At 35.7% G+C, this 25967-nt stretch overlaps 2 protein-coding genes across 3 annotated transcripts in view; one reads left to right on the forward strand and one right to left on the reverse strand.

Moving 5' to 3' along the window:
* Positions 1–25967, reverse strand: part of LOC136801637 (uncharacterized) — an 89129-nt gene that overhangs the window by 62175 nt on the left and 987 nt on the right. For both annotated transcript variants that reach the window (XM_067058276.1, XM_067058277.1), the window contains exons 2-10: positions 23485–23569; positions 23130–23188; positions 21855–21904; positions 20895–20966; positions 7478–7623; positions 7040–7176; positions 6261–6303; positions 5989–6119; positions 5565–5714 (exon numbers count right to left, since the gene is read on the reverse strand). In XM_067058276.1, coding sequence (XP_066914377.1) covers positions 5565–5714; positions 5989–6119; positions 6261–6303; positions 7040–7176; positions 7478–7623; positions 20895–20966; positions 21855–21904; positions 23130–23188; positions 23485–23569 — 873 coding nt within the window. The remainder of the gene's footprint in view (positions 1–5564; positions 5715–5988; positions 6120–6260; positions 6304–7039; positions 7177–7477; positions 7624–20894; positions 20967–21854; positions 21905–23129; positions 23189–23484; positions 23570–25967) is intronic.
* Positions 18857–20296, forward strand: LOC136801815 (uncharacterized). Its single transcript, XM_067058481.1, has one exon. It carries the CDS (start codon positions 19545–19547, stop codon positions 20163–20165), a length of 621 nt encoding a protein of 206 aa, XP_066914582.1. The 5' UTR covers positions 18857–19544; the 3' UTR covers positions 20166–20296.

Genomic DNA, 25967 nt, shown 5'->3' on the forward strand with positions numbered 1-25967 from the left:
TCACACAATATCCCTTGTTTCTTCTCCTCTTTATTCTGCTAAGGGTCCAAGGGGGGGGTTCATGGTTGGCGGAGGAGCGGAATCGGCCCTTTTTTCGGACGGAGTGGCGGAATTTGGCGAAAATTTAGACGGAATTACGGAAATTGGGTTCTCTGACGGAGACGGAAAATTAGACAATTTTAGTGCGGAAAAACGGAATTTAGCAAAAAAATTTGCGGAATTTCGGAATTGGTAAAAGATATTCAAAATTTGCGGAATTTTCGACAAAAATATTGAATTTCAAAGGAATTTTCGGTGACGGAATTTTGGTTCAATTTAAGACGGTTTGACGGAAATTGGAGAAAAAATTGACGGAATTGCGGAATCGGGTACCCCCTGAAACCCCCCCCCCCTCCAAGGGGCAGGGTCGAAAGTCAGCTCGCAACCATAGTCCCCCCGGAAGGCAGCAATTTTATGGTGCTTTTTATAAAATAACTTCGTCATAACTTCGATAACTTTTCAAATTCAACAATGACTTAGATTTACAGCAAAATAATTATCGACATAGATGTTTAAAGGTCCCTTTTTACGAAGAAAGAACTCTAGTTTTTACCGCCTTTTGAATGTATTTTTAATGTTGCTGTTGTTCTAAAAAACTTGTCTTGTGATTCTTATGTTTTATTTTATATTTGTTCTTTTCTTTAACAGATTCTGTTTAAAAGATTTTCTTTTGTTTTGAAAAGAATTCGAATGTCTCAAATCAAATAGGTCGTTAATTACATTCGAAAATATAAAACAAAAGAAAAGAAATAAAAAAAAGAAAAGGTCTAATCTATCAATCAAAACAAAGTCTTTATAAAACGGCGCGAATCTGATTTAACACATTTGTGGAGCAAGAAGCAAAAGTCATCTTTTAAAAGAACAAAACATTGCTTGCGAAATCGAAAGTGACACACAGACAGAAAACAGAAAACAAAATGACATACGCGTTATACTATTAATATATAGAAGAAATACAAAATTGTTGGTCACATCCTGTTCAACAAAGAATAATGACATGTTACAATGCAGGAAATGCCAGAGATTCGTTCATTATGCTTGTTCGGTGCTTCCCACATACCAAATTCAGCTTTGTCTGCAATACAAAAGCCGACGCTTCGAATGTAAAAAATGTGTTACAGTCACGCCAATACTTTTGGAAAAAATAAAAACAAGTAAGCAAAGAGTCAAAAGTAACCAAATAACGCAAACAATAACGGAAGCAGAATGTCAAGATGGAGGTCAGCAAATATTTGAATCTGTTTTCAACACTAGATTGCATAATATAGAGAAGAAAATGGAGGAACTTATGGCTTTAAACAAAGCATACGTCGCTAAAAGAACCAAAACGGGCAACATATGCAGATATCACGAAGAAAGAGGTGAAGAAACAAGAGGATATCATTAAGAAATTTATCAAAAATGAAAAAGAGGAAAAAGAAGAAGATTTCTGGAAGAACTTAACTAAATGTAACATCATTCTCCATCATTTAGGTAAAAATAAGATGAGGACAAAGAGGAACAGCGGGCCGGTGACAAAGATTATATGGAGGAAGTTGTAGGAAATCGTATGGGATTAAAGATATTGGTGCTCGAAAGGATGATATGTTCAAGGCGAAAAGATGGCGGCCTTTCACAGGAAAAAATTTTCGATTTCCAAGGTTGGAAATTCAATATTTCTGCTAAATTTTCGAAATTTCCAACCTTGTCTAGCTTGGATTTTGGCTTTTTTCCAACTGAATTTACAAAAATTCCAACCTTGTATTTCGGCTTTTTCCACCTAGATTTTCGAAATTTCAAACCACCTTGTATTTCGGCTTTTTTCAACCTAGATTTTCGAAAATTCCAACCTTGTTTGGTTTGGATTTTGGCTTTTTTCCACCTGGATTTATGAAAATTCCAACCTTGTTAAAATTTGGATTTTGGCTTTTTTCCAACTGAATTTTAAAAAATTCCAACCTTGTTAAATCAGGGGGGGGTCAACATTTATAATACCAACCCATAGCCCGAAAACCTGACTTTTGACCTTTTGAGCTAAGTTAACACCACCACCCCAAAATTGGTATCGATACCAACTTGAAAATCATAATTTTCAGAAAAAGGGGGGACCCACCCCCTTATTTTGGTATCGATACCAGCTTGAAAATCATAATTTTCAGAAAAAGGGGGGACCCACCCCCTTAATTTGGTATCGATACCAACATGACTTTTTGAATTTGACAAAATACCCACCCCCTAATTTAGTACCAATACCAATCTGACAAATTTGAGTTTAAAGAGAAACTTCAAAAAAACTCATTTTTGAAATACTCTTTCTTCAACACAACACAAAAAATGTCATATGCTAAAATAGAAAATGACTGAAAACTGACAATATAATAAAAACAAACCCAATGAAGCTAGCAAAATCAATCTGAATCAATATTATCTGAATATAATTGATGTGCAAAAACTAGGAGAAGCTATTATTAGTACATAATTTTAGAACAGAATAGATTCACTCATTACCAAATGCTATCACAGAAAAAATGCTTTTGCTTCAGGCTTGATCAAAAATAAAACTTGAAAATATCGAAAAAGTCCAAAATAAACAAACTTCAAAGTTATTTATACTTATTACTCATTTACAGTCATTATACTCAAAAGCTAAAACAAATCCAATTGAAACCTGTTTAGACTGATATGTACCCCGGGGTATTTTCTAGCTATAAGGGCAAAAATTAGGAAAGTTTTGCTGTCAGTTCGATATGGATACCAACTTTCTGAATCATATTATTTAAAAAAAGGGGTACCCACCCCCTATTTTGGTATCAATACCAACTGAGAATAACTCTTTTTTTCTAAAAAAAGGGGGACCCACCCCCATCAATACCAACTTGACTTTTTAGACTCTTAAAGGAAAAAAAGACACCACCACCCGGCTATGGGTCTGGTATCTGGATGTTGACCCCCCCTGGTTAAATTTGGATTTTGGCTTTTAGTACGGTCTAGTTGTGTAAATATTGTGCACAAAGACGTAAAAGCATGAAAACGCCATATTCTATGTCAAGTGAGGGTAACTCTCAAGCAAAGCTATCCACTTGGTCATTGAAAGATCCTCTATTGAATTTCACAAAAATAAACACGTTTGGGTGGTCCTGGAATTTTTGCTGACATCAGCAATTACGTCATTTTCGGTCATTTTTTAAACAATCTTCCCCAATAACTTTTATTGGCTTCATTTTCAGGTATGGGTTGTAATGTTTTTCTGAACGGGCATGAAACATGCTTTCCAACGGTATGTAACATGACATACTTTGGAGAAAAAGATTTTTCATTTTAGCCTGGAAACCTATTCTGGTCTGTAAAATACACAAACAGGTACCAATTTTTTGGGTCTGAGATTTAAATCCATTTTTGACCCCTAAACTACCATTGTGCAAAGTTTCATGCTTTTACGCCCTTGTGCACAATGTTTGTGACTTTTGGCACATTTAGACTGCACTATTTTTTCAACCTGGATTTTTGAAAATTCCAAGCCATGGAAAATTTGGATTTTGGCTTTTTTCCAACCTCGATTTTCGAAAATTCCAACCTTGTTTAAATTTGAATTTTTTGCTTTTTTCAACCTGGATTTACGAAAATTCCGAGCCATGGAAAATGCAAAATTTCCAACTTTGGAGAATGTCCCACATTTTCAGGTTGGATTTTCCATTGGATTTTGTCTTTTGTCCAATTAAGAAAACTTGAAATTTCCAACCTTGGAAATCGAAGATTTTTTCCTGTGATTGAAAGCAACGTTGCCGGCAATGAAGAAGACAAGAAAAGAATTATGGCCTCAGTCCATAAACTAAACGAACAAAATTTTAGTCTAACTGATGACTTCTCCGAGAAAGAACGTGAAACCATTAAAGAATGGCATGAAAAAGCTAAAGAGAAAACGGAGAATGAGAAAGATGAATGCTGCTTATGGAATGTGAGAGGTAGCCCTCGGGTTAATTTCTACTCCAAGAAAATATGTAAAAAGACCGTCATTGATAAACTGTAAATTTAAATGAGATTGTTTCATAAAGGTCAAAAGACCTGCGAAATATACTTCTATAATAACTGTTTAAAGTTTTTCTTGAAAATCAGGCTATGTCACATTTTGGGTATTGCCAAAACGAACGAACGAACGAACGAACGAACGAACGAACGAATAAGGCAACATAAAAAATGGAAAGAAATATTATTTTATCAGATACGTATATCCCTATCTCATGCGAGTAGTTCTTTAGTAGTTCTCCTGGCATCCCTACCTCACAACGAAGGAAATATACATAGCATCTCTGTCTCGTGCGAGTCGGATTTTTTACTATCTCTTTACTTTATCGAGTTTATGTATGTGTGTTTTTCTTGACCAATTGAGGACGACGGTAAATCAACACTTTTACCGTCCTCAATTTTGCGGGTCAGAACTGCGAGTTTTTTCCAAATCGCTTCAGTCCACTTTACCGTCCTCAAAAGTGCAAATATATAAACTCGCTTTAATTTTTGTCAAGGACGGGAAATAGAATGTCAATACATTCCTTGACTAAGAATCGATTTGCCACTAGCAAATGGAAAGAGATCAAAACTTCGAATATGAAAATTAAATTTGGAAAGTTAGACAGTCATTCAGTAAGTGTCTCGATTTCTCCTGGGACATTTCTCGTAACATCTTTGCTGGTATACCCGAGAAAAAAAGGGTAACAATTCCGGGAAAGCAACAAGATTCTTAGAACACGCATCGAAAAACTCGAACATACATGAAATAACATCGAACCGTATTTTCAATCGAACTAATTGAACTAATCAAGATTTCCGCGGTGAAGTTCGATTACTGTCCGATTCGGTTCGTTAACCGAACACCTATCGTTCGATTAAGTTCGATTGAAATTCTATGAAAGGTAGGAGTAATTTCAATATTAGAAATTTTAAAAATTCAAAAGTTCGATTTTTATCGTTTTCGAGCACTTTCTGAAAGTAACTTTTTTGCTATATAAGGATACACATCTAAGCCTTCACTGTAAAGGGAAAAACCCTTTCCCTCTCCCTCTAAAGATGCTTACTCCCTTTCTGTTGCTTTAAGAACGAAATAGCAACACCTGTCAACCTATACTTTTGCAATTTTGGTCCATCATTTGGCCATCTTCGCACAAGAAGTTAGTTCTCTCGAAAAATCTAAAATCCAAATTTTAACCAAAACCCCTAATAAGATGAATGAGAAGGTCTAGCTCTGGTTTAGAGGGTCCACTTTTGGCCTTGTATGCTCTAATTGTGAACTGAAGTGAACAGATAGCTGGCTGTCTGAGGACAATGCGTTGTCTACTTTTGAGGACAATGCATTGTCTACTTTTGACGTCAATGCAATGGCTTCTTTCAACAAGTTTTTCAAGCCAAGATTGCCTTCAATTAGAACAGGCACGGTAAAATCAGTCGTCTAAACTAGAGTTTATTTTCGAAATTTATTCTACGCTAAAACTTCAGATTCTCTATTCGCGAGTAAAAAATCCAGGTCAAAAATTAATCCACTTAAGCGTATGCACCTCATTAAAATGTTGATTATTGGCAACCATTAATGGTCTCTGTTGTTGCCAAGGATGTTGTTGCTGTGTAGGATAATGGTTGGCTGTTGTTGTTGTTCCGATGGATGGAAGAACTGGGTGGTTAGGATGGCCTCTCAAATTGTGAAGTTGCTGAAAATCAAATCGGTATAAATAAAACAAAAGTTGTTTGAGAAGAGGAAATATTTGGAGTATTTTTAACAAACATTCTAATAAGATTAGCCTGTACTGCTCCTAACACCCATAATATACATTTTTATTGTATGACCAAGTACTTCTCTTAGGAGTGGCTCAACAAAAAGATGGCAAAAAAGTAATTTCTAAATGCAAGTTCAATTTGTTATCAATATAAAGTGACAAAGGGCTTCTTTCTAGGTTGAGTTTTCTTTTTACAGGCTTAGTTTACCTGTCTTAGCTGTTCAAGCTCAAGTTGTTGGCGATAATATTCCGTTTCTTGACGAATTCCCATGAGCCTCTGTTCGTGAAAATCACCTTTGTGGTGACTTATCATTGGTACATGATCATTCTGCAAGTGCCCTATAGTGGAAGTTAGAAGAATGATAGATAGATAGGGTCGATAGTTAGAGGTGGATAGCACAGTAATAACCTAGGAATTTTAGACAGTTTTTTCTATTTTATTGAAAGAATCCCAATTGATAAATTAAACATTGTCGTTACCTTGGTGAAAGCCAAAAGGATGCAATGTCGATTCAACATTTTCCTAGAAAGTTTATGTAAAATATTGTGTGAAAAATGTTTACTAGACCTAATTTCCATTGAAATGCAATAACCTAATTACTAAGTTTGATTAAGTACTCTAATAAGTACTCAACGGACTAATATAAAATGACGAAGGGGGTCTAGCCCCCAGCAATTTTTGAGGGGAGGGGCTAGTGAAAATATCCCCCAGCTAAATTTTAAGGGTGTAACCCCATCTCCACGAAACGTAAAATCAAAAATTAGTTGACGAAAGTTCTCAAACAAAATAATCAAAAAGGTCACTTAAATGCAATAACATTTTTTCCTATTACCAAATATCTCCATGATACATTAGACATTTTTTATAAGCAACCAGGTTGCTAAGGCACGAGCCCTGACAATTAGCCAAATCGTTTTCACTATCTCGAAAAGCTAAAGCTTTTCAGATAATCTAAGCATGGCAACCCACAGCCATTGACCGAATAAGCATAAAAATGGTATAATATTAGGGGTCAAAGCAAATTTTTCAGAAAATGAGCAAGAATGCTAAGCAACCCCAGCCCTGACCCGAAAATTGGAGTTGCTTATTAAAAAAGGATGTTTATCACATAAGGGCAAGCTAAATTACATTTTAAATTTGCATACTAGTATATAAGAAAATTATTTGAATTGTTAGCACAGCCCCCAGTTTGATTACTCAAAACGTACCCACTCCCTATTTCCGTATATATTGGAACTGTTAACAGACAACATTATACCTGTGCATTTGACTTCTGATTTTGATTATTTGATACTTGTTGCGTCCGTTTAAGGTGATTAATTTCATCTTCCAGGTATTGGTTCTTATCTTCGAATTTTTTTAATTGATTTTGTAATTGCTCGAGAGTTGTGCCAACTAAAAATTAGTCACATGGATGGGTTAAATAATATGGTCTGACAAAGATTGTGCTACTTGCAGAGAAATTAATGTCATAGAAATTTTGACCATATTTTTTCTTACCCTGTATTAAATGTTATAACTGTAGAATTATCCTGTTTAAGTTTTCAAAACAAGTAAATAGTTCAGAATCTTAGATTGTTACTCTTAGGTTCCAAATAAACGCCCCCCCCCCCGCTTGTTAATTTTTTTCATTCCAAGTCCAGCGGCACGTCCCCGTCGGCCATCAAGCTCAGTGCCCCCCGGGTTATAAACAAACCTGGGCTTGTGTTGATTGCCTCTCTATTGCCATGGTCACCTTCTAAGCCATCTTTTAGATATTCGATTTCTTTTTCAAGTTTTGAGAAATAATTTAGAATGTTTTGATCATTTCCACCTTTGTTTATGTAATCCTCAGACATGACCCTGGTAAGAAACAATAAAAAATGAAATTTAAAAGTGAGACAATGTAAAACTGGGGAAAAATAAGTTTGTCGCAAATTTATGGAATGTCTGGATTTATTTTTTTGGGGCTAAGGTTAAGTGTATTATATTTGGTGAGTATTTCATTCTTTGAATTCAATCAAATTTAATGGCCTAATTTAACTTGAGTCCCGCTCGGGACTGTCCCGAACTAGAACAGACTAGAACGACGTAGTTAGGAAGTCGAAATCGATGAAAAAAAAAATTGATCGATGGTTTGATTTATACTATTATATAGTAAACGAGGACTAAAAGTTTCTCGTTACTATATATACTTTTACTTGAGTCCCGATTTTGCGTACGAAATGTTTGGATTCGGGACTAAATTAAAATTCCCGATTTGGCCTACGAAATGGTTGAATTCGGGACTCGAGTAAAAGTATATATAGTAACGAGAAACTTTTAGTCCCGATTTACCTTACGAACATATTGGATTCGGGACTCAAGTAAAAGTATATATAATACATATTTAATATCTGAGTCACTGAAAAGATGGATATGGCGGCTTGAATTTGAAAATCAGGGAAGTGTGGGCAGATCTTTATTTATACGGGCTAATTATAGCTTGTCTTGAAAATGTAAATTTCGGGACGGTCCCGAATCTGTCTATATAAAGGTTTGATTCGGGACGGTCCCGAATTGGTCTACGAAAAGGTTGAATTCGGGACTCAAGTAAAAGTATATATAGTAACGAGAAACTTTTAGTCCCGATTTACCTTACGAACATATTGAATTCGGGACTCAAGTAAAAGTATATATAAAACATATTTAATATCTGAGTCACTGAAAAGATGGATATGGCGGCTTGAATTTGAAAATCAGGGAAGTGTGGGGCAGATCTTTATTTATACGGGCTAATGATAGCTTGTCTTGAAAATGTAAATTTCGGGACGGTCCCGAATCTGTCTATATAAAGGTTTGATTCGGGACGGTCCCGAATTGGTCTACGAAAAGGTTGCATTCGGGACTCAAGTAAAAGTATATATAGCAACGAGAAATTTTTAGTCCCGATTTACTTTACGAACATATTGGATTCGGGACTCAAGTAAAAGTATATAAGGCAACGAGAAATTTTTAGTCCCGATTTTCCTTATTTCAAAATTTCTAAAGAAGGCGAAAATATAAGAACAAAAAATCCAAACAATGTATTCCGCCTTTTATAAAAAAATTCCCTTTCGAATGTTTCTAAAGAAGGCGTAATACATTACTATGGACTTACTGCCCTAACATAGTATTCCGCCTTCTTTAAAAAAATACGTTTTCGAGTGTTTCTAAGGAAGGCGGTATACACTACTTTGGACTTACTGCACTAACATAGTATTCCGCCTTCTTTAAAAAAATACGTTTTCGAGTGTTTCTTAAAGAAGGCGGAATACACTACTTTGGACTTACTGCCCTAACATAGTATTCCGCCTTCTTTAAAAAAATTCCCTTTCGAATGTTTCTAAAGAAGATGGAATACACTACTATGGACTTACTGCCCTAACATAGTATTCCGCCTTCTTTAGAAATATACGTTTTCGAGTGTTTCTAAAGAAGGCGGAATATACTACTATAAACTTAATGCCCTAACATAGTATTCCGCCTTCTTTAAAAATATACGTTTTCGAGTGTTTCTAAAGAAGGCGGAATACACTACTTTGGAATTACTGCACTAACATAGTATTCCGCCTTCTTTAAAAATATACGTTTTCGAGTGTTTCTAAAGAAGGCGGAATATACTACTATGGACTTACTGCACTTACATAGTATTCCGCCTTCTTTAAAAAAATTCCCTTTCCAATGTTTCTAAAGAAGGCGGAATACACTACTATAGACTTACTGCCCTAACATAGTATTCCGCCTTCTTTAAAAAAATACGTTTTCGAGTGTTTCTAAAGAAGGCGGAATACACTACTTTGGACTTACTGCCCTAACATAGTATTCCGACTTCTTTAAAAAAATACGTTTCGAGTGTTTATAAAGAAGGCGGAATACACTACTTTGGACTTACTGCCCTAACATAGTATTCCGACTTCTTTAAAAAAATACGTTTTCGAGTGTTTATAAAGAAGGCGGTATTCGGGACGGTCCCAATTTTGATAGCAAAAAGGTTGAATTCGGGACTGTCCCGAACGTGTTAAATATGTGGCTAGATTCGGGACTGAATTAATATGGGTAGAGGAAAATTTTCGAAAAATTAATTAGCAGGGGGGGACGACCATTAGATACCCGAGAGTATTACAAACACGGACATTCATTTCCAAATATTTAAATCGGTATGGTACTTTTCCGGGCGTGTTACAATGACGTTGAAATCGGGTTCCGGCAAATTAGAATGGACTTATTTTAAACGCATAATGACGAGGGATCCCTAATGACGAAGAGAAGAGGAAGAGAATCGATTCCAAAGAAAACCCAAAAAGGTAAAGACATAAATTTATGGTTAAGTACAAAATCGACGAAAATCCTTTGTCTGAAAAGTCGAATCCCACTCGGGACTCAACTCCAATTAGGCCAATTTAATTCTATGGATTGGCATGTTTTGGGCTGTTAAAATGACCCATACAGAGGGTCAATAAGATGAGTTAAAATTACTAGCTTCAGAAAACCCATTTTAGTTTTGTTTACTTCATGTCTTTTTGCGTTTGAATATAAAGCAGAATTAGATTAGATTCACAGCCTATGTTTTTTAGACTTGAAGATTAAAAACAAACAAGCTACATCCTACATTTCTACATGAATGGACCTACCTGAAGATTGATGTAATAAGACAATTGAGAAAATGGCAACATTAATATGAAAATGCAGAATAATACAAGAACAAATAGAGAAATTCAAGAAAATCTCTTATTCCGGCAATTCTCGGCTGTTCTGGCGATTTTTAGAAAGTTCCGGCTACCAAAATCAGTTTCGTTGAAAATTGAACCATGCTTAATCTAATTCTTATAAAAAATGTTTTTGTTTGAAAAAACAAAGATAAAAAATGAAAAAGTCCATTGAAAATCTGCAATTTCCGGCATATCATTTTCTGTCATTTTCGGCCGGGAAACAATTTTCTGGAAATATTTTAGGCATTGCTAGTATTGCTTTGAGTAAAAAATTAAGAAAAAACTAATGATGAAATCTCGAGAAAATGAAAAAAACCCCGGTGTTTCCGGCATATTTCCAGCATTTTTGGCCGGAAAAATTTTTTTCTCAAAATAGGGCTCCGTCACATTTTAGGTATTTCCATTTTGCATCAGTGTGCAAAATTTCATTAAAAAATGTATAATACAGCTCCGGAAATCCAAGAGAAACCATTTTCCCGGCGATTCTCAGCTGTTCCAGCGATCTTTAGAAAATTCCGGCTTCAAAAATCAGTTTTATTGACAATTGAATCATGCTTGAAAGTGGGATTGTTATCAATAATGTTTTTGAGTGAAATAAAAAAGAAATATTCGGAAAAAGTCCAATGAAAATTTGCAAAAACGGTGATTTCCGGCATATTTCCGCAATTTTCGGCCGGAAAAGAACGTTTATTCAAAATCGGACTCTGTCAGATTTTAGGTATTGCCATTTTTCACAAACTTCCAAAATTTCATTTAAAATATAAAGTATAGCTCGAGAAATTGAAGAAAATCTGTTTTTCCGGCGATAATCGGCTACTCCGGCGATTTTTAGAAAGTTCCGGCTCCAAAAATCAGTTTTATTGACAACTGAATCATGCTTGTTGGTGGGCATTGATATCATTAATGTTTTTGTGTGAAAACGGCGATTTCCGGCATATTCCCGGCATTTTCGGCCGGAAAAAAAATTTTCTCAAAAATCCGAATCGGCCACGTTTTGGACATTGCTAATACGCATCTCTGTGCAATAAAGCAAATGAAAAAAGCATACTTCTGACATTTTCGGCCGGAAAATTTTTTTTCCGAAAATCACCCGATCACATTTTGGGTATTGCCATTTTGCATCATTGTGCAGAAAATCAGAAAAAACTAATGAGCCAATGCCGTAGCGTGAAAAGCACAGGTCAAAATCATATATTGATGCTGTGCCGACGAATCGAGATTCTATTCATGCGCAATCAACGAAGACAAAAGTAACCATGACGACCATCCAAGATCTTGGATGGTTCAAAGTTGATATTTTTATTCCCATCGTTGAGAACACAACAAAAAAATATCATCAATGTTTTTTAAAAAGAGTCCGTGATAGAGAATCATAACATAACTTCTGTCTATTATTTCGATTCAATTAAAAGTGACATTTCCATAATTAATAGTTTAGAGGTTACTGTTATACATTTGGGGATCATGTAAAAGATTTCTTTCGGAAGAAACTCACTTCGATTACACTTGGAGGTTTCTGGGGAATTCGTAAATAGTAAACTGCATACTGATACAGTCTGCTAGACATTAATAAGGTAATATTTGCTTTTCATCTTTGATTCTTTCTAAAGTGATTAGATTGACACATGCGCGATAAAATTTCTATTATTGGTCTTCAGAGGTTAATATATTCTTTGAAAACTTAACCTCTGATACTCAGGATACCAATGCCGAGGAAAGCTGGTAACAGACAAACGAACGAACGAAGGAACGAAAATCTAAGGTGTTAAGTTATTTCAAAATTACAATTAAACCTCTGCCAAAACAGAACATTCTTTTAATGTGAAATTGACGTCAGCAACAATAAATGGATAAGATGACGCCAATTAAACTGACCAGAATTGACGTCAAATATTATTATTTTTTAACTTTTGCTAGTTTAAAAAATAGTTGACAAAAAAAGAAGCAGTACGAAAAATGGATAGAAAGGCGACGCAGGTGGCACGGAGCACTACTGGGTCAGAAACCGTTCGATTCGGACACACAAACGCTTTTCCATGCGTGACAAACGGGTCACCCGTTCGTGACGAATGCTTATGATTTTTTTTAATAAAAGCGTTTGTCACGAACGGGAAACCGTTTGTCACGAATGGTTTTTAAAGAAAACCGTTCGCGAAGAACGCTTTAAAAACTTCAAGAGATAAAACCATACGCGAAGAATGCTTTTCCGTTTACCTCGAATGCTTTTGAACAATCGTTTAAAATCGTTCGTCACAAACGGTTGTAAGTTTTTAAAAATGTGTGCTGAATGGCTCTTCTTAACAATTGTCAAGATTATCGTCCTTAAAGGTATTCTATGGGAATAAAAGGAGCTTATTTTAGGCAGTGTCTTTATGCTGAGCCAGATAAATCAAAGCTACTTTTTTACGCAACGATATCCTGTAAACAAGTGAAAGATCAAAAGTTGTTTCGAGATGTGACCTCGCATTCTTTGGCTTTTGTAAACAAAAAAAGATTTCGAGCAAATTTATAATCGAATGTTTTGATTATAAGATAGAAAACGTTCTATTTATTATAAACATAAAAAGATTCGAAAGAGTATCAGTTAAAGTCTGAGGAATGAGGAATGTTTTTTTATTCAATGTATTTTCTAATCTTGTCGCACTTGTTTTTACTACATCCGCATCATCAGACCTTTCAATCAAAAAAAAACCTTTAAGAGAGGTTTTCCTCACATTGACTGTTATTAAAGTTTAATGATGATAAAAATAATTTGATTTTTCTTTGACTTTAAACGGAGTCACTGAGACAGGGGTGTATAAGGAAAGTTTAACAATAATTAAAATCATTTGATTATTCTTTGACTTCAATCGGAGTCACTGAGACAGGGTTGTAAGGAAAGTTTAATCTACCTTGGTTGAAAATCATTTCATTTTATTTTGACTTCAAACAGGGTCACTGAGACAGGGTGTAAAGAAAGTTTATTTGATACTGATGAAAATCATTTGACTTTTCTTTGACTTTTTACATTATTTGATCGGGTTCTTCGATTTGGGAGGGCTTGGCTTCTAGGCTATAATTTTGGCCACATCCCTTCTGATATGATTTGTTATAGGAGATGCCGTATCGGCGAACAACCCTTGTCGTGGTAAAAGGTAAGAAAAAAGAGATAATCCTCTATGGAAATTCACTTTATAGCAAATTTCATTTCATCAAGCATTTCATCGATACTTAAAATCTCATTTCTGCTCTCTGTGAAGAAAAGGAAGACAACGCAGTGTCATTTTATTAAGATCAAAAAGGCCGCCATTCTTGGGCAACATTTTCTCTCCTTTTTTGCAACATTTAAAAGAAAAAGAAGACATTCCAATGCTTATTACGTGATAAAAATCTCCCACGCTCTAAGAAACACAGGAAAAGTATGGAAATCACATGCTTGGTAAAACTGATTTCTGTGCATGTGATTCTGAAAAAAATCATAAGCGTGTGAAAATGCAATTCACAAGCCATCTTTTCTCGACTTAAATGGAGTGTCTGACTAGATCTAAAATCACAAATAGGATTGTTTGTCTTTCTTAGAGAGAGAGGTTTAATACCCTAAAAGTAACTCACTTCTATTCTATTTAACAAGTGAGAAAAGATGGATTGTGAATTACATTTTCACACGCATGTGATTTTTTGCAGGATCACATGCTCGGAAATTGGTTTTCACACGCATGTGATTCACGGATTTTTTCCTGTGAAAAGCTCTGATTTTCATTTTTACAATGTATAACCTTTTCTTAAAATTAAAGAAGGACGGAAGTAGGAAAAGATTGGGCTTATAAGCATATCTAGACTCATCATACTATGGCAAAGATTTAAGAATTTTTCAAAATTTGTTTGTTTTTGGCTGGATTTTCGAAATTTCTCTAAATTTTTGCTTAGGATATAAGCATCCTTCAAAGCATTTTTCAGCTTTGTAAATCTCTCGATCTAAGCATTTCCGAGCCAGCTTTTGAATTTTTGTATGCTTATAAAAAATCAATTGCATTTCTAAGATCGATTTTATTGAATCGCTTTTTTCGAATCGCTTTCTTTGCAACTTTTAGAGTGTTTCTAAGATCACTTTTATCAAATCGCTTTCTTCGTAACTTTCAAGGGTGTTTCAAATATCACTTTTATCAAATCGCTTTCTTCGTAACTTTTCAGAGTGTTTTCTAAGATCATTTTTATCAAATCGCTGTTTTCGAAACATTTAAGAGTGTTTCGAATATCACCTTTATCAAATTGCTTTCTTCGTAACTTTCAAGGGTGTTTCTAAGATCATTTTTATCAAATCGCTGTTTTCGAAACATTTAAGAGTGTTTCGAATATCACTTTTATCAAATCGCTTCATTCGTAACTTTTAAGAGTGTTTCTAAGATCACTTTTATCAAATCGCTTTCTTCGTAACTTTTCAGAGTGTTTTCTACGATTATTTTTATCAAATTGCTGTTATCGAAACATTTAAGAGTGTTTCAAATATCACTTTTATCAAATCGCTTCATTCGTAACTTTTAAGAGTGTTTCTAAGATCACTTTTATCAAATCGCTTTCTTCGTAACTTTTCAGAGTGTTTCTAAGATCACTTTTATCAAATCGCTGTTTTCGAAACATTAAGAGTGTTTCAAATATCACTTTTATCAAATCGCTTCATTCGTAACTTTTAAGAGTGTTTCTAAGATCACTTTTATCGAATTGCTTTCTTCGTAACTTTTCAGAGTGTTTCTAAGATCACTTTTATCAAATCCCTTTCTTTGTAACTTTTCAGAGTGTTTCTAAGATCACTTTTATCAAATCGCTTTCTTCGTAACTTTCAAGAGTGTTTCTAAGATCTAAGGTTATTCTAATACAGGTGTTCTCTAAAAGATCGTTCGTGGTGAGACAGGGGTATCTTCAAAGTTTTTCTTTTAATTACTTAATATTCTGGTTTTGACTTTCTAGACGGAATGAAGATTTGATTTGAAAAGAAAAGTTAATAATGATTTTTACCTAAAGTTTCCTTATAACTTATCGACCCCGAACAGTTTTTTAAAGCAATGTTGCTGCAAATCTTTAATGACTTTTATTTCAATTTTGACCCCTTCTATAAAGTTACCCTTTTTTAAAAAACATTAATGAGAGAAGTAACTCAATAAGTAAATTCATTCCCCGTTCCATAAATCCGAGTAAATGCGAAGTAAATTTTCTTAGAAATCTTTCCCATTAAAATCCATTCGTTGCGTATGTTAAACCGTTTGTGACAAACGGTTTTTTGAATAATTCTTTAAAAGCATTCGCGGCAAACGGAAAAGCACTCTTCGCATACGGTTTCATTTCTCAAATTTTCGTAAGCGTTCTTCACGAACGCTTTTCTTTTTAAGCCGTTCTTCACAAACGGGTTAAAAAGCAAAAGCGTTCGTCGCGAATGGTCGCAATCAAACTTTTTTAAAGGGCGTTTGCGAAGGATGCAAAAGCATTCGTCGCAAACGGTTAACCCGTTCGTCACGCATGGAAAAGCGTTCGTGTGTCCGAATCAAACGGTTTCTGACCCAGTAGTGGAGGCTTCTTCACAATAAGGTAAGTACTTTAAATTGAATTGAATTAAATGTATTTTCGCAGCAACGCAGTAGAGTAATGCCCTTGTGAGATTGTGTTCATGAGACTAAGACATGAAGTTAAATCAAAACTTTGTGTGCCAATCCTAAAATTTATTTCCCTTGCTCTCAAACAGTCTTAAAACTGTATGGGTAAATTCATCATTTTGCATATTTTCTTAAGCTGAGTCTAAAATAGGAAGTATAAAGGAACGAAAACGACAACGAAGGGATTAAAAACAGAAAAAGGAGATATGAGAAGGAACGAAAACAAAGGGATGAGAAGGAACGAAAACAGAGGGATGAGAAGGGACGAAAAAGGAGGGGTGAGAAGGAACGAAAAAAGAGGGATGAGAAGGAACGAAAAAGGAGGGATGAGAAGGAACGAGAACGAAGGGATGAGAAGGAACGAAAAAGGAAGGATGAGAAGGAACGAAAAAGGAGGGATGAAAAGGAACGAAAAAGGAGGGATGAGAAGGACCGAAAAAGAGGGATGAGAAGGAACGAAAAAGGGAAGGGTGAGAAGGAACGAAAAAAGAGGGATGAGAAGGAACGAAAACGGAAGAGGGATGAAAGGGAACGAAAACAGAGGGATAAAAAGGAAAGAAAAGGGAGGGATGAGAAGGAACGAGAACGGAGGGGTGAGAAGGAACGAAAAGGGAAGGATGAGAAGGAACGATAAAGGAGGGATGAGAAGGAACGAAAACAAAGGGATGAGAAGGAACGAAAAAGGAGGGATGAGAAGGAACGAAAAGAGAGGGATAAGAAGGAAAGAAAAGGGAGGGACGAGAAGGAACGAAAAAGGTGGGATGAGAAGGAACGAAAAAGGGAAAGATGAGAAAGAACGAAAACAGAGGGATGAGAAGGGACGAAAAAGGTGGGATGAGAATGAACGAAAAGGGAAAGATGAGAAGGAACGAAAAGAGAGGGATGAGAAGGGACGAAAAAGGTGGGATGAGAAGGGACGAAAAAGGTGGGATGAGAAGGAACGAAAAAGGGAAAGATGAGAAGGAACGATAAAGGAGGGTGAGAAGGAACGAAAGGGAAGGGTGAGAAGGAACGAAAAAGGAAGGATGAGAAGGACCGAAAAAGAGGGATGAGAAGGAACGAAAACAGAGGGATGAGAAGGAACGAAAAAAGAGCGATGAGAAGGAATGATAAAGGGAAGGGTGAGAAGGAACGAAAAGAGAGGGATGAGAAGGAACGAAAAAAGAGGAATGAGAACGAACGAAAAGGGAAAGATGAGAAGGAACAAAAAAGAAGGGATGAGAAGGAACGAAAACAGAGGGAAGAGAAGGAACGAAAATGGAGGGATGAGAAGGAACGAAAAGGGAAGGATGAGAAGGGACGAAAAGGGAGGGATGAGAAGGAACGAAAAGGGAAGGATGAGAAGGAACTTAAGGGGAAGGATGAGAAGGGACGAAAAGGGAGGGATGAGAAGGAACGAAAAGGGAAGGATGAGAAGGAACTTAAGGGGAAGGATGAGAAGGGACGAAAAGGGAGGGATGAGAAGGAACGAAAATGGAGGGATGAAAATGAACGAAAATGGAGGGATGAGAAGGGACGAAAATGGAGGGATGAGAAGGAACGAGAACGAAGGGATGAGAAGGAACGAAAATGGAGAGATGAGAAGGAACGAAAAAAGAGGGGTGAGAAGGAACGAAAAGGGAGGGGAGAAAGGGATGAAAACAGAGAGATAAGAAGTAATGAAAACAGAGGGATGAGAAGGGACGAAAATGGAGGGTTGAGAAGGAACGAAAGGAGAAGTATGAGAAGAAACGAAACAGAGGAATGATAAGGGACGAAAACAGAGGGATGAGAAGTAATGAAAACAGAGGAATGAGAAGGAACAAAAAGGGAAGGATGAGAAGGGATGAAAATGGAGGGACGAGAAGGAACGAAAATGGAGGGATGAGAAGGAACGAAAGGAAAATGATGAGAAGGAACGAAAACAGAGGAATGATAAGGGACGAAAACAGAGGGATGAGAAGGAACGAAAAGGGAGGGGTGAGAAGGAACGAAAAGGGAAGGATGAGAAAGAACGAAAACAGAGGGATGAGAAGGAACGAAAATGGAGGGATGAGAAAGAACGAAAAGGGAAGGATGAGAAGGAACGAAAACAGAGGGATGAGAAGTAATGAAAACAGAGGGATGAGAAGGAACGAAAAGGGAAAGATGAGAAGGAACGAAAAAAGAGGGATGAGAAGGAACGAAAAGGGAGGGGAGAGAAGGGATGAAAACAGAGAGATGAGAAGTAATGAAAACAGAGGGATGAGAAGGGACGAAAATGGAGGGTTGAGAAGGAACGAAAGGAGAAGTATGAGAAGGAACGAAACAGAGGAATGATAAGGGACGAAAACAGAGGGATGAGAAGTAATGAAAACAGAGGAATGAGAAGGAACAAAAAGGGAAGGATGAGAAAGAACGAAAAAAGAGGGGTGAGAAGGAACGAAAAGGGAGGGAAGAGAAGGGACGAAAAGGGAGGGAAGAGAAGGGACGAAAAGGGAGGGATGAGAAGGGACGAAAACAGAGGGATGAGAAGGAACGAAAATGGAGGGATGAGAAGGAACGAAAGGAGAAGTATGAGAAGGAGCGAAAACAGAGGAATGATAAGGGACGAAACAGAGGGATGAGAAGTAATGAAAAAGGAGGGGTGAGAAGGAACGAAAAGGGAGGGATGAGAAGGGACGAAAATAGAGGGATACATGTTTTTTATAAGCATAACGCTTATAAGTATACGAAGGCTCAGATTTGCAAAATTCATAAGCATAACATGAGCATATAATGTCAGCCTAAAATACTTTTGAAGAGGTCATTTTTATCTGTTTAAAAAGGTTTGGTAGAGGTTAAGTAAAAAATAAGACATTCCACACTGCTCCCAAAGTCTGAATAAATTTTTACAAAATTTCTGAAATTCAATTAAAAACTTGGCTCAGGGTGAATCATAAGCATGATTCTTAAGCTTATAATAAGCATAAACAATGCCTGGATGCATTGAGAACTTAAGCATACACGAGCCTGACCAAGGGGCCTACACTTGCTTATAAAAAAAACATGTAAGAAGGAACGTAAAGGGAGGGATGAGAAGGAACGAAAAGGGAGGGATGAGAATGATCGAAAAGGGAAGGATGAGAATGAACGAAAAGGGAAGGATGAGAATGAACGAAAACAGAGGGATGAGAAGGGATGAAAACAAAGGGATGAGAAGGAATGAAAAGGGAGATATGAGAAGGGTCGAAAACGGAAGGAGGAGAAGGAACAAAAACGGTGTGATGAGAAGGAACGAAAACAGAGGGATGAGAAGGAACGAAAAGGGAGGGAAGAGAAGGGACGAAAAGGGAGGGATGAGAAGGGACGAAAACAGAGGGATGAGAAGGGACGAAAAGGGAAGGGTGAGAAGGGATGAAAATGGAGGGATGAGAAGGGATGAAAATGGAGGGATGAGAAGGAACGAAAACAGAAGGATGAGAAGGAACTTATGGGGAAGGATGAGAAGGGACAAAAAGGGAGGGATGAAAATGAACGAAAATGGAGGGATGAGAAGGAACGAAAAGGGAAGGATGAGAAGGAACGAAAACAGAGGAATGATAAGGGACGAAAACAGAGGGATAAGAAGGAACGAAAAGGGAGGGATGAGCAGGAACGAAAAGGGAGGGGTGAGAAGGAACGAAAAGGGAAGGATGAGAAGGAACGAAAACAGAGGAATGATAAGGGACGAAAACAGAGGAATGATAAGGGACGAAAACAGAGGGATAAGAAGGAACGAAAAGGGAGGGATGAGCAGGAACGAAAATGGAGGGATGAGAAGGAACGAAAACAGAAGGATGAGAAGGAACTTATGGGGAAGGATGAGAAGGGACAAAAAGGGAGGGATGAAAATGAACGAAAATGGAGGGATGAGAAGGAACGAAAGGAAAATGATGAGAAGGAACGAAAACAGAGGAATGATAAGGGACGAAAACAGAGGGATAAGAAGGAACGAAAAGGGAGGGATGAGCAGGAACGAAAAGGGAGGGGTGAGAAGGAACGAAAAGGGAAGGATGAGAAGGAACGAAAACAGAGGGATGAGAAGGAACGAAAATGGAGGGATAAGAAGTAATGAAAACAGAGGGATGAGAAGGGACGAAAATGGAGGGTTGAGAGAAGGAACGAAAGGAGAAGTATGAGAAGGAACGAAACAGAGGAATGATAAGGGACGAAAACAGAGGGATGAGAAGTAATGAAAACAGAGGAATGAGAAGGAACAAAAAGGGAAGGATGAGAAAGAACGAAAAAAGAGGGGTGAGAAGGAACGAAAAGGGAGAGAAGAGAAGAGACGAAAAGGGAGGGAAGAGAAGAGACGAAAAGGGAGGGATGAGAAGGGACGAAAACAGAGGGATGAGAAGGGACGAAAAGGGAAGGGTGAGAAGGGATGAAAACAGAGGGATGAGAAGGAACGAAAATGGAGGGATGAGAAGTAATGAAAACAGAGGGATGAGAAGGAACGAAAAGGGAAAGATGAGAAGGAACGAAAAAAGAGGGGTGAGAAGGAACGAAAAGGGAGGGGAGAAAGGGGTCAGTGGAGGGTCAAGTGAAACTTTTCTTTAAAACTAAAAAGACTGTTTCACATAAAAAAAAAACTTTTTCTAAAAGCAACAAAAAGTTCTAGTGAGCAGCAAGTGAAACAGTTCGAACGAACGAACGAACAAACGAACGAACGAACGAACGAACGAACGAACATCAGTTAATTTAAAGGACCTCCGTGGTAGGTCCAAAAATATTAGAGCATTAGCCAGTACATCGATTAAATAACCTTGCATCTATTCTTCGATTTCATACTCAAACATACCTGAGATCTTGCAATAGTTGAGAAGGGTTCTGATTTTCAAAATCTTCATGCCCATCCCATGCATATTGCGGACTGAGAGGAGAAAATAAAAAAGAAATGTTAAAAAATAATAAGCATTCTGGAATTGATAATAAATAAACACAGAATTGAAAAACATCATGTATATATAGTTTATTTTAGCAATTTTCTATATTTAAAAAAATCAATACTTATAAGTTTCACCCTGACTTAAAAAAACTAACACGTAATAAAAGTCTAGAAGAACATACTTAACTTGTTATTAAGAATATACTTTCTAAGAATATTCATAATAAAATTGGCCAAAAATTAAGAAATGCTAAAAATATCACCATCATGGAAATTTGGCAACAGAATCTAAGAATACCATTATTAGAGCATTTATAACCGTAAATTTCCAATTAACCCCCAAGTAAGGCTAAATGTTATCACAAAAATACCATTTTATGCTTCATGTGTGTATCTCATGTTAAATTTAAGTTTTGAATTTGGATCCTAACCTAAGAAGACCGTAAGAGTATTTAAGGACTAAAAAGTTGAGAATATCCATGATGAAATGAGAAAACGTCATTCTCATAAAAAAAGCGTGTAGATAATCTATTGACCCACTCATACTTAGGACCAGTGACCTAAGGTAGAGGCAGTTTCTCGATTCTGAATAAACAAAATCTTTGTGGTACATTAATAGAACTATTCTCCTAAAATTTGATTTTTTCAAAAATTCACCCACGCTAACATTAAGGTACTAATCTCCTTATAACTCAAATCAAAGACTAGGCTGCGGGCATCCCCTTTGATATATTTTTATACGATTAGCATCCCCTATATCAAATCAAAACATATCAAAGGAGATGCGTGCAGCTTAATCAGAGATGACTGATATAGCTTTGCTAGCACAGGGTTTATAAAGGTTAGGGTTTAGGACAGATATTTTTTACTTACACTTTTCCTGCTTTAAACAATTGTTCATGGTCATCGTTGTTACCAGATAGCTAAAAATCGAGAAAAATATTGTATTGACAATATTTCTCATAAAACAAGCAGCTCTTCCTTGAAGTAAACAATTAGCTATAATTTGATACCGCTGCACATATTGAAAGCAGGACAAAGAGCTATCCATCTCAAAGATGAGAGGACAAAAAGGTTATAGCTCTCGACAGAAGTTGAAATATGTAAAGATAGTGTTTTTGTGCCCGTTTAAAAGAAAATTAAGGCTGGTCTACACTTTCGCACAAAAATGAGCAAAAACGTTTTGACTAAGTAAACATTTCTTGAAAATGTTTTCATATTGTTGAACGCCCTGAAATTGGAGGTTTTATGATACGGATATGTTTATCAAAGCACAATTCTACAACAAATAGAAAGTATTCATCTTCATTTCTAGAACTTTTTTTATTTGACGATATTTTACTCATCTTACACAGTATGAGCACAAAACCACTATCTAATTTTTATTTGATGATATTTTACTCATCTTACACAGTATGAGCACAAAACCACTATCTAATTTGAATTCTATCAAAATCCTTTTTTGTCTCCTCTGCAGACTAATTTACAATAGACTTTGAATGTCTTCTTTCAGTACAGTTTAGCAAAATGACAGAAACTTGCATCAAAAAATCTGCCGTGATCTGACAAAAGGAAGTAACTGCATTTTTCTTATTTTGAGATAATTGCATAAATGACTTGACCTTATTCAAGATTAATGGTATCGTTTTAAGATCAAAACTTTTGCTGATTGTGAAAGGCCAAACCCTAGAATAGTATAATATTTAAAAGGAAGGAGTTAAAAGAAGTTTAACATCTTGATTTTAGAAAAATCCACACAAGATTTACTCTACTCAAGCTCTTTCAAGCTAAAAAATTTAAAGCTACTTCTTTTTGTCAGAATATAAACCGCAAAATATTGCAAGCAATTTTCATTTTTCAGGCTATAAAAAGAAGTAAGCGACTTTACTTCCTTTTGTCAGAAAATAAAATGAAACTTTAGTCCAAAAAAAATGATAAAAAGAAGTCTTTTACTAGAAATCAACTACTGGAAAACATATGCTGGAGTTGATTTTTGCAAAAATATGAATTTTTAAAAATTGATGGTTACTTCCTTTTGTCAGATCACGGCAAAAATGATGTCAGAGTTAGAAAAAATATTAAAAAACAAATGACAATTTTATTTCATGATAATAAAGAAGAACCAACAAATGCGAGAAAAAGTCTTACTTCATTCTTATCAAAGCGGTTAATATCTCCCCCAAGCAATTTTAATTGGCTCAACAATTCTAAAAAGAGAGTCAAGGACACTTTGGATTAAACATGGAACAGCTTAAAATAACTACTTAACAGTAAATTTTAATGAGCTGAGATGTTCCCTTGAGGGAAAGTAGAAAAGTTCTTATTTCCGCTTATTTCAAATTCTGAGGAACTTAAAGTAAGTTTTGTTAAACTATATGTTTTTAAAAGCTTGCAAGGAGTTTGAGTAAAGAAATTACTTGTTTTTCAAAAAATTCAATTTTTCTTTGGAATTTGTACCAAAACTTTCTTAAAAATACCAGAAGTCTTAAAACCATTGTAACACCTTTTCTTTCCTTTTCTAATTGAAAGGCTTGTTCCTTAAGGTTTTTGTTGCTCAATATTTGGGATTGATCAATTTTGCCAGCATCCTGAAAAATAATTTAGGTTATAAGATTAGAAAATGTAGATATCCTGTGAGCAAAAAAATTTATGTTCATATACAAGAGTCAATACAATTAACAACCATTATGTTGTGATGCAAAAAAAAGATCCTGTTTTCAGAAAGAGTTTTGAAGAAGTTAGCAAGAAAAAGATAAATTGAAACCTACGATTCTAGGTAACAGAACAGCTGACCTTTCTCATTCCTGGGAAAGCCAAAAAATAGATGGCTGAAAATGGAACTTAAAAAGTTGAAAATGTTGAACCTTTTCTAACATCAATTATCATGACATAAAAAAAGAAAATCTGAAAATTGAACTTTTAATTTTTTCATTCAAAAGGAGATGAAAGAAGTTTGTTTTTATAACTAAAAAAAAAAGTTTTGTTTTCAGAATTCAACTAGACTGTTACATAGAGCCAATTTTAGTGTCAAGTCCATGCTGTTTTCGGAAAATAAACTAAAAAGGTTTTGGTTACTAAGCTATTTAGCTTGGTTTAAATAGCAAGGGATTACATAGCAGTCGTGGTCTTCCCATTTCATAAAATAGTTTATTCTGGTCCTTAAAATTAATATCCCGTGCTCTAGACTTAATAAAATGTCAGTTAATAAGCAAAAAACAACAGGATGGTTGATGACAACTAGACGTTTCTGGATAGCTCACTATGGCTCGAGGATAGCTATGTACCTGGCAGTTTGGGGAAAACCGTGTGTTTTGTTTTTGATATAAAAAAGCTTATTCTTTAATTGTGCCCTGACAGCTGACAATTAGGCTAAAGGCTAGATTTAGCTCTTTTCTCTTTTCTCTTTCCTATTTCAAAATACAACGCTTACATAGTTGACACATAATACACATTGACAGAAGTATTCCCCATGTAATGTATCAAAATCTTCAATAAAAAAGGAAATTGGGCTCTTTTTTTCAGTGGCTTCTGTAAGTTGCTCCTTCGGAAAGTTTTTTAAAGTTTCAACCAATGAGATTGCTGGGTATGATGAAAGTTATTAACGCCCTGCCCTAAATTTTGGTGCTGATGGCTTTTTGGCACCTTGGATGACAAACAGTCATATAACTTTATTTGTCTCAGTCGTTCATTCTAAGGGTTGATTTTTTTCTTATCTTTAGTTCTCAAACAAAAGCTGGAATTTGATGGGAGTGTTATTTTTCTAAGAATCCTTTCTGATTAGATGAAAGTCTCTTTCCTTCATTTGATAGGATAGTTCTTTTTAAAAAATTGCAAAGCAATTTTCGATTAGGCGACAATCACAAATATCTTCATTTCACGTCCTTGTTGGGTCTAAAAAGTGAGTCTGTTGGTCGGTCGGTCGTAAAGATTTTCGGGTTTTTATCATCCATCATCCATTTTTGGAGTGTATTCTTGAAAAAAACTGCCAGCCAGCCAAAACAACTGTGTGTTATGGGTGGTTTCAAATTATGACCTTTGAGCACTGTGACCTCAGACCCAAAATGGCGCATGTAATGATAAACATAAGTCAAAATGCGGCGAATGCACTAGAAATCGCACGCAAAAAATTGGCAATAACATTCATCGGCAGTAACATTCATCGACAGAAAATGTCAGACAAATTTACCGGGTGCGTCAGAAAAAACTTTGGACGTTTGGCGAGCCACTGAGGCCGAACAAAGTCTTGTTTAGACTCAAAACCACTTTTATTAAAAAGAGGACATGCTAACTTAAATTTTGCGGTATAACTTTTTAAGTTTGGTCAAGTAGTTGTCAAGTTATAAGCTTTTGAAGTTAAAATTCACTTTTCGAAAAGTGTGAAAAACACGTAATAAAAGGGTATTAAATTAAGCATTTTTAAGCGTTTTCGATAAGAATTTTTTTCAAATATTTCTAAAAACTGACTATTTACTAAAAACTGACTATGTTGTAAACGAAAACTGCTTTTAAAAGTATTTTAACAATTAATTATGTCGTAAAAGTCGTTAAATAAGTCAAATACTGAGCTATTTTTTCATTATTTGCATAAATTTAATACACCTTTTTTTACGTGTTTTTTACACTTTTCGAAAAGTGAATTTTGACTTCAAAAGCTTATAACTTGACAACTACTTGACCAAACTTAAAAAGTTATACCGCAAAATTTAAGTTAGCATGTCCTCTTTCTAATAAAAGTGGTTTTGAGTCTAAACAAGACTTTGTTCGGCCTCAGTGGCTCGCCAAACGTCCAAAGTTTTTTCTGACGCACCCGGTACAGACTCACCGACTCAATTCTATTCAATTTTTGAGAGTCGGTCGGGCAACAGGAAACAAAGATATTTGTGATTACCGCCTTAGACAAAATAAAACAATTAATATCACTGGATTGGATAACATAAATATTTGTCGCTTTCAAGAGTGTTTGCGATCGAACAAAATAAAACAATC

This window comes from Clytia hemisphaerica, unplaced genomic scaffold (assembly GCF_902728285.1).
Source record: "Clytia hemisphaerica strain Z4C2 unplaced genomic scaffold, Clytia hemisphaerica genome assembly, whole genome shotgun sequence".
NCBI classification, from domain to species: Eukaryota; Metazoa; Cnidaria; class Hydrozoa; order Leptothecata; family Clytiidae; genus Clytia; species Clytia hemisphaerica.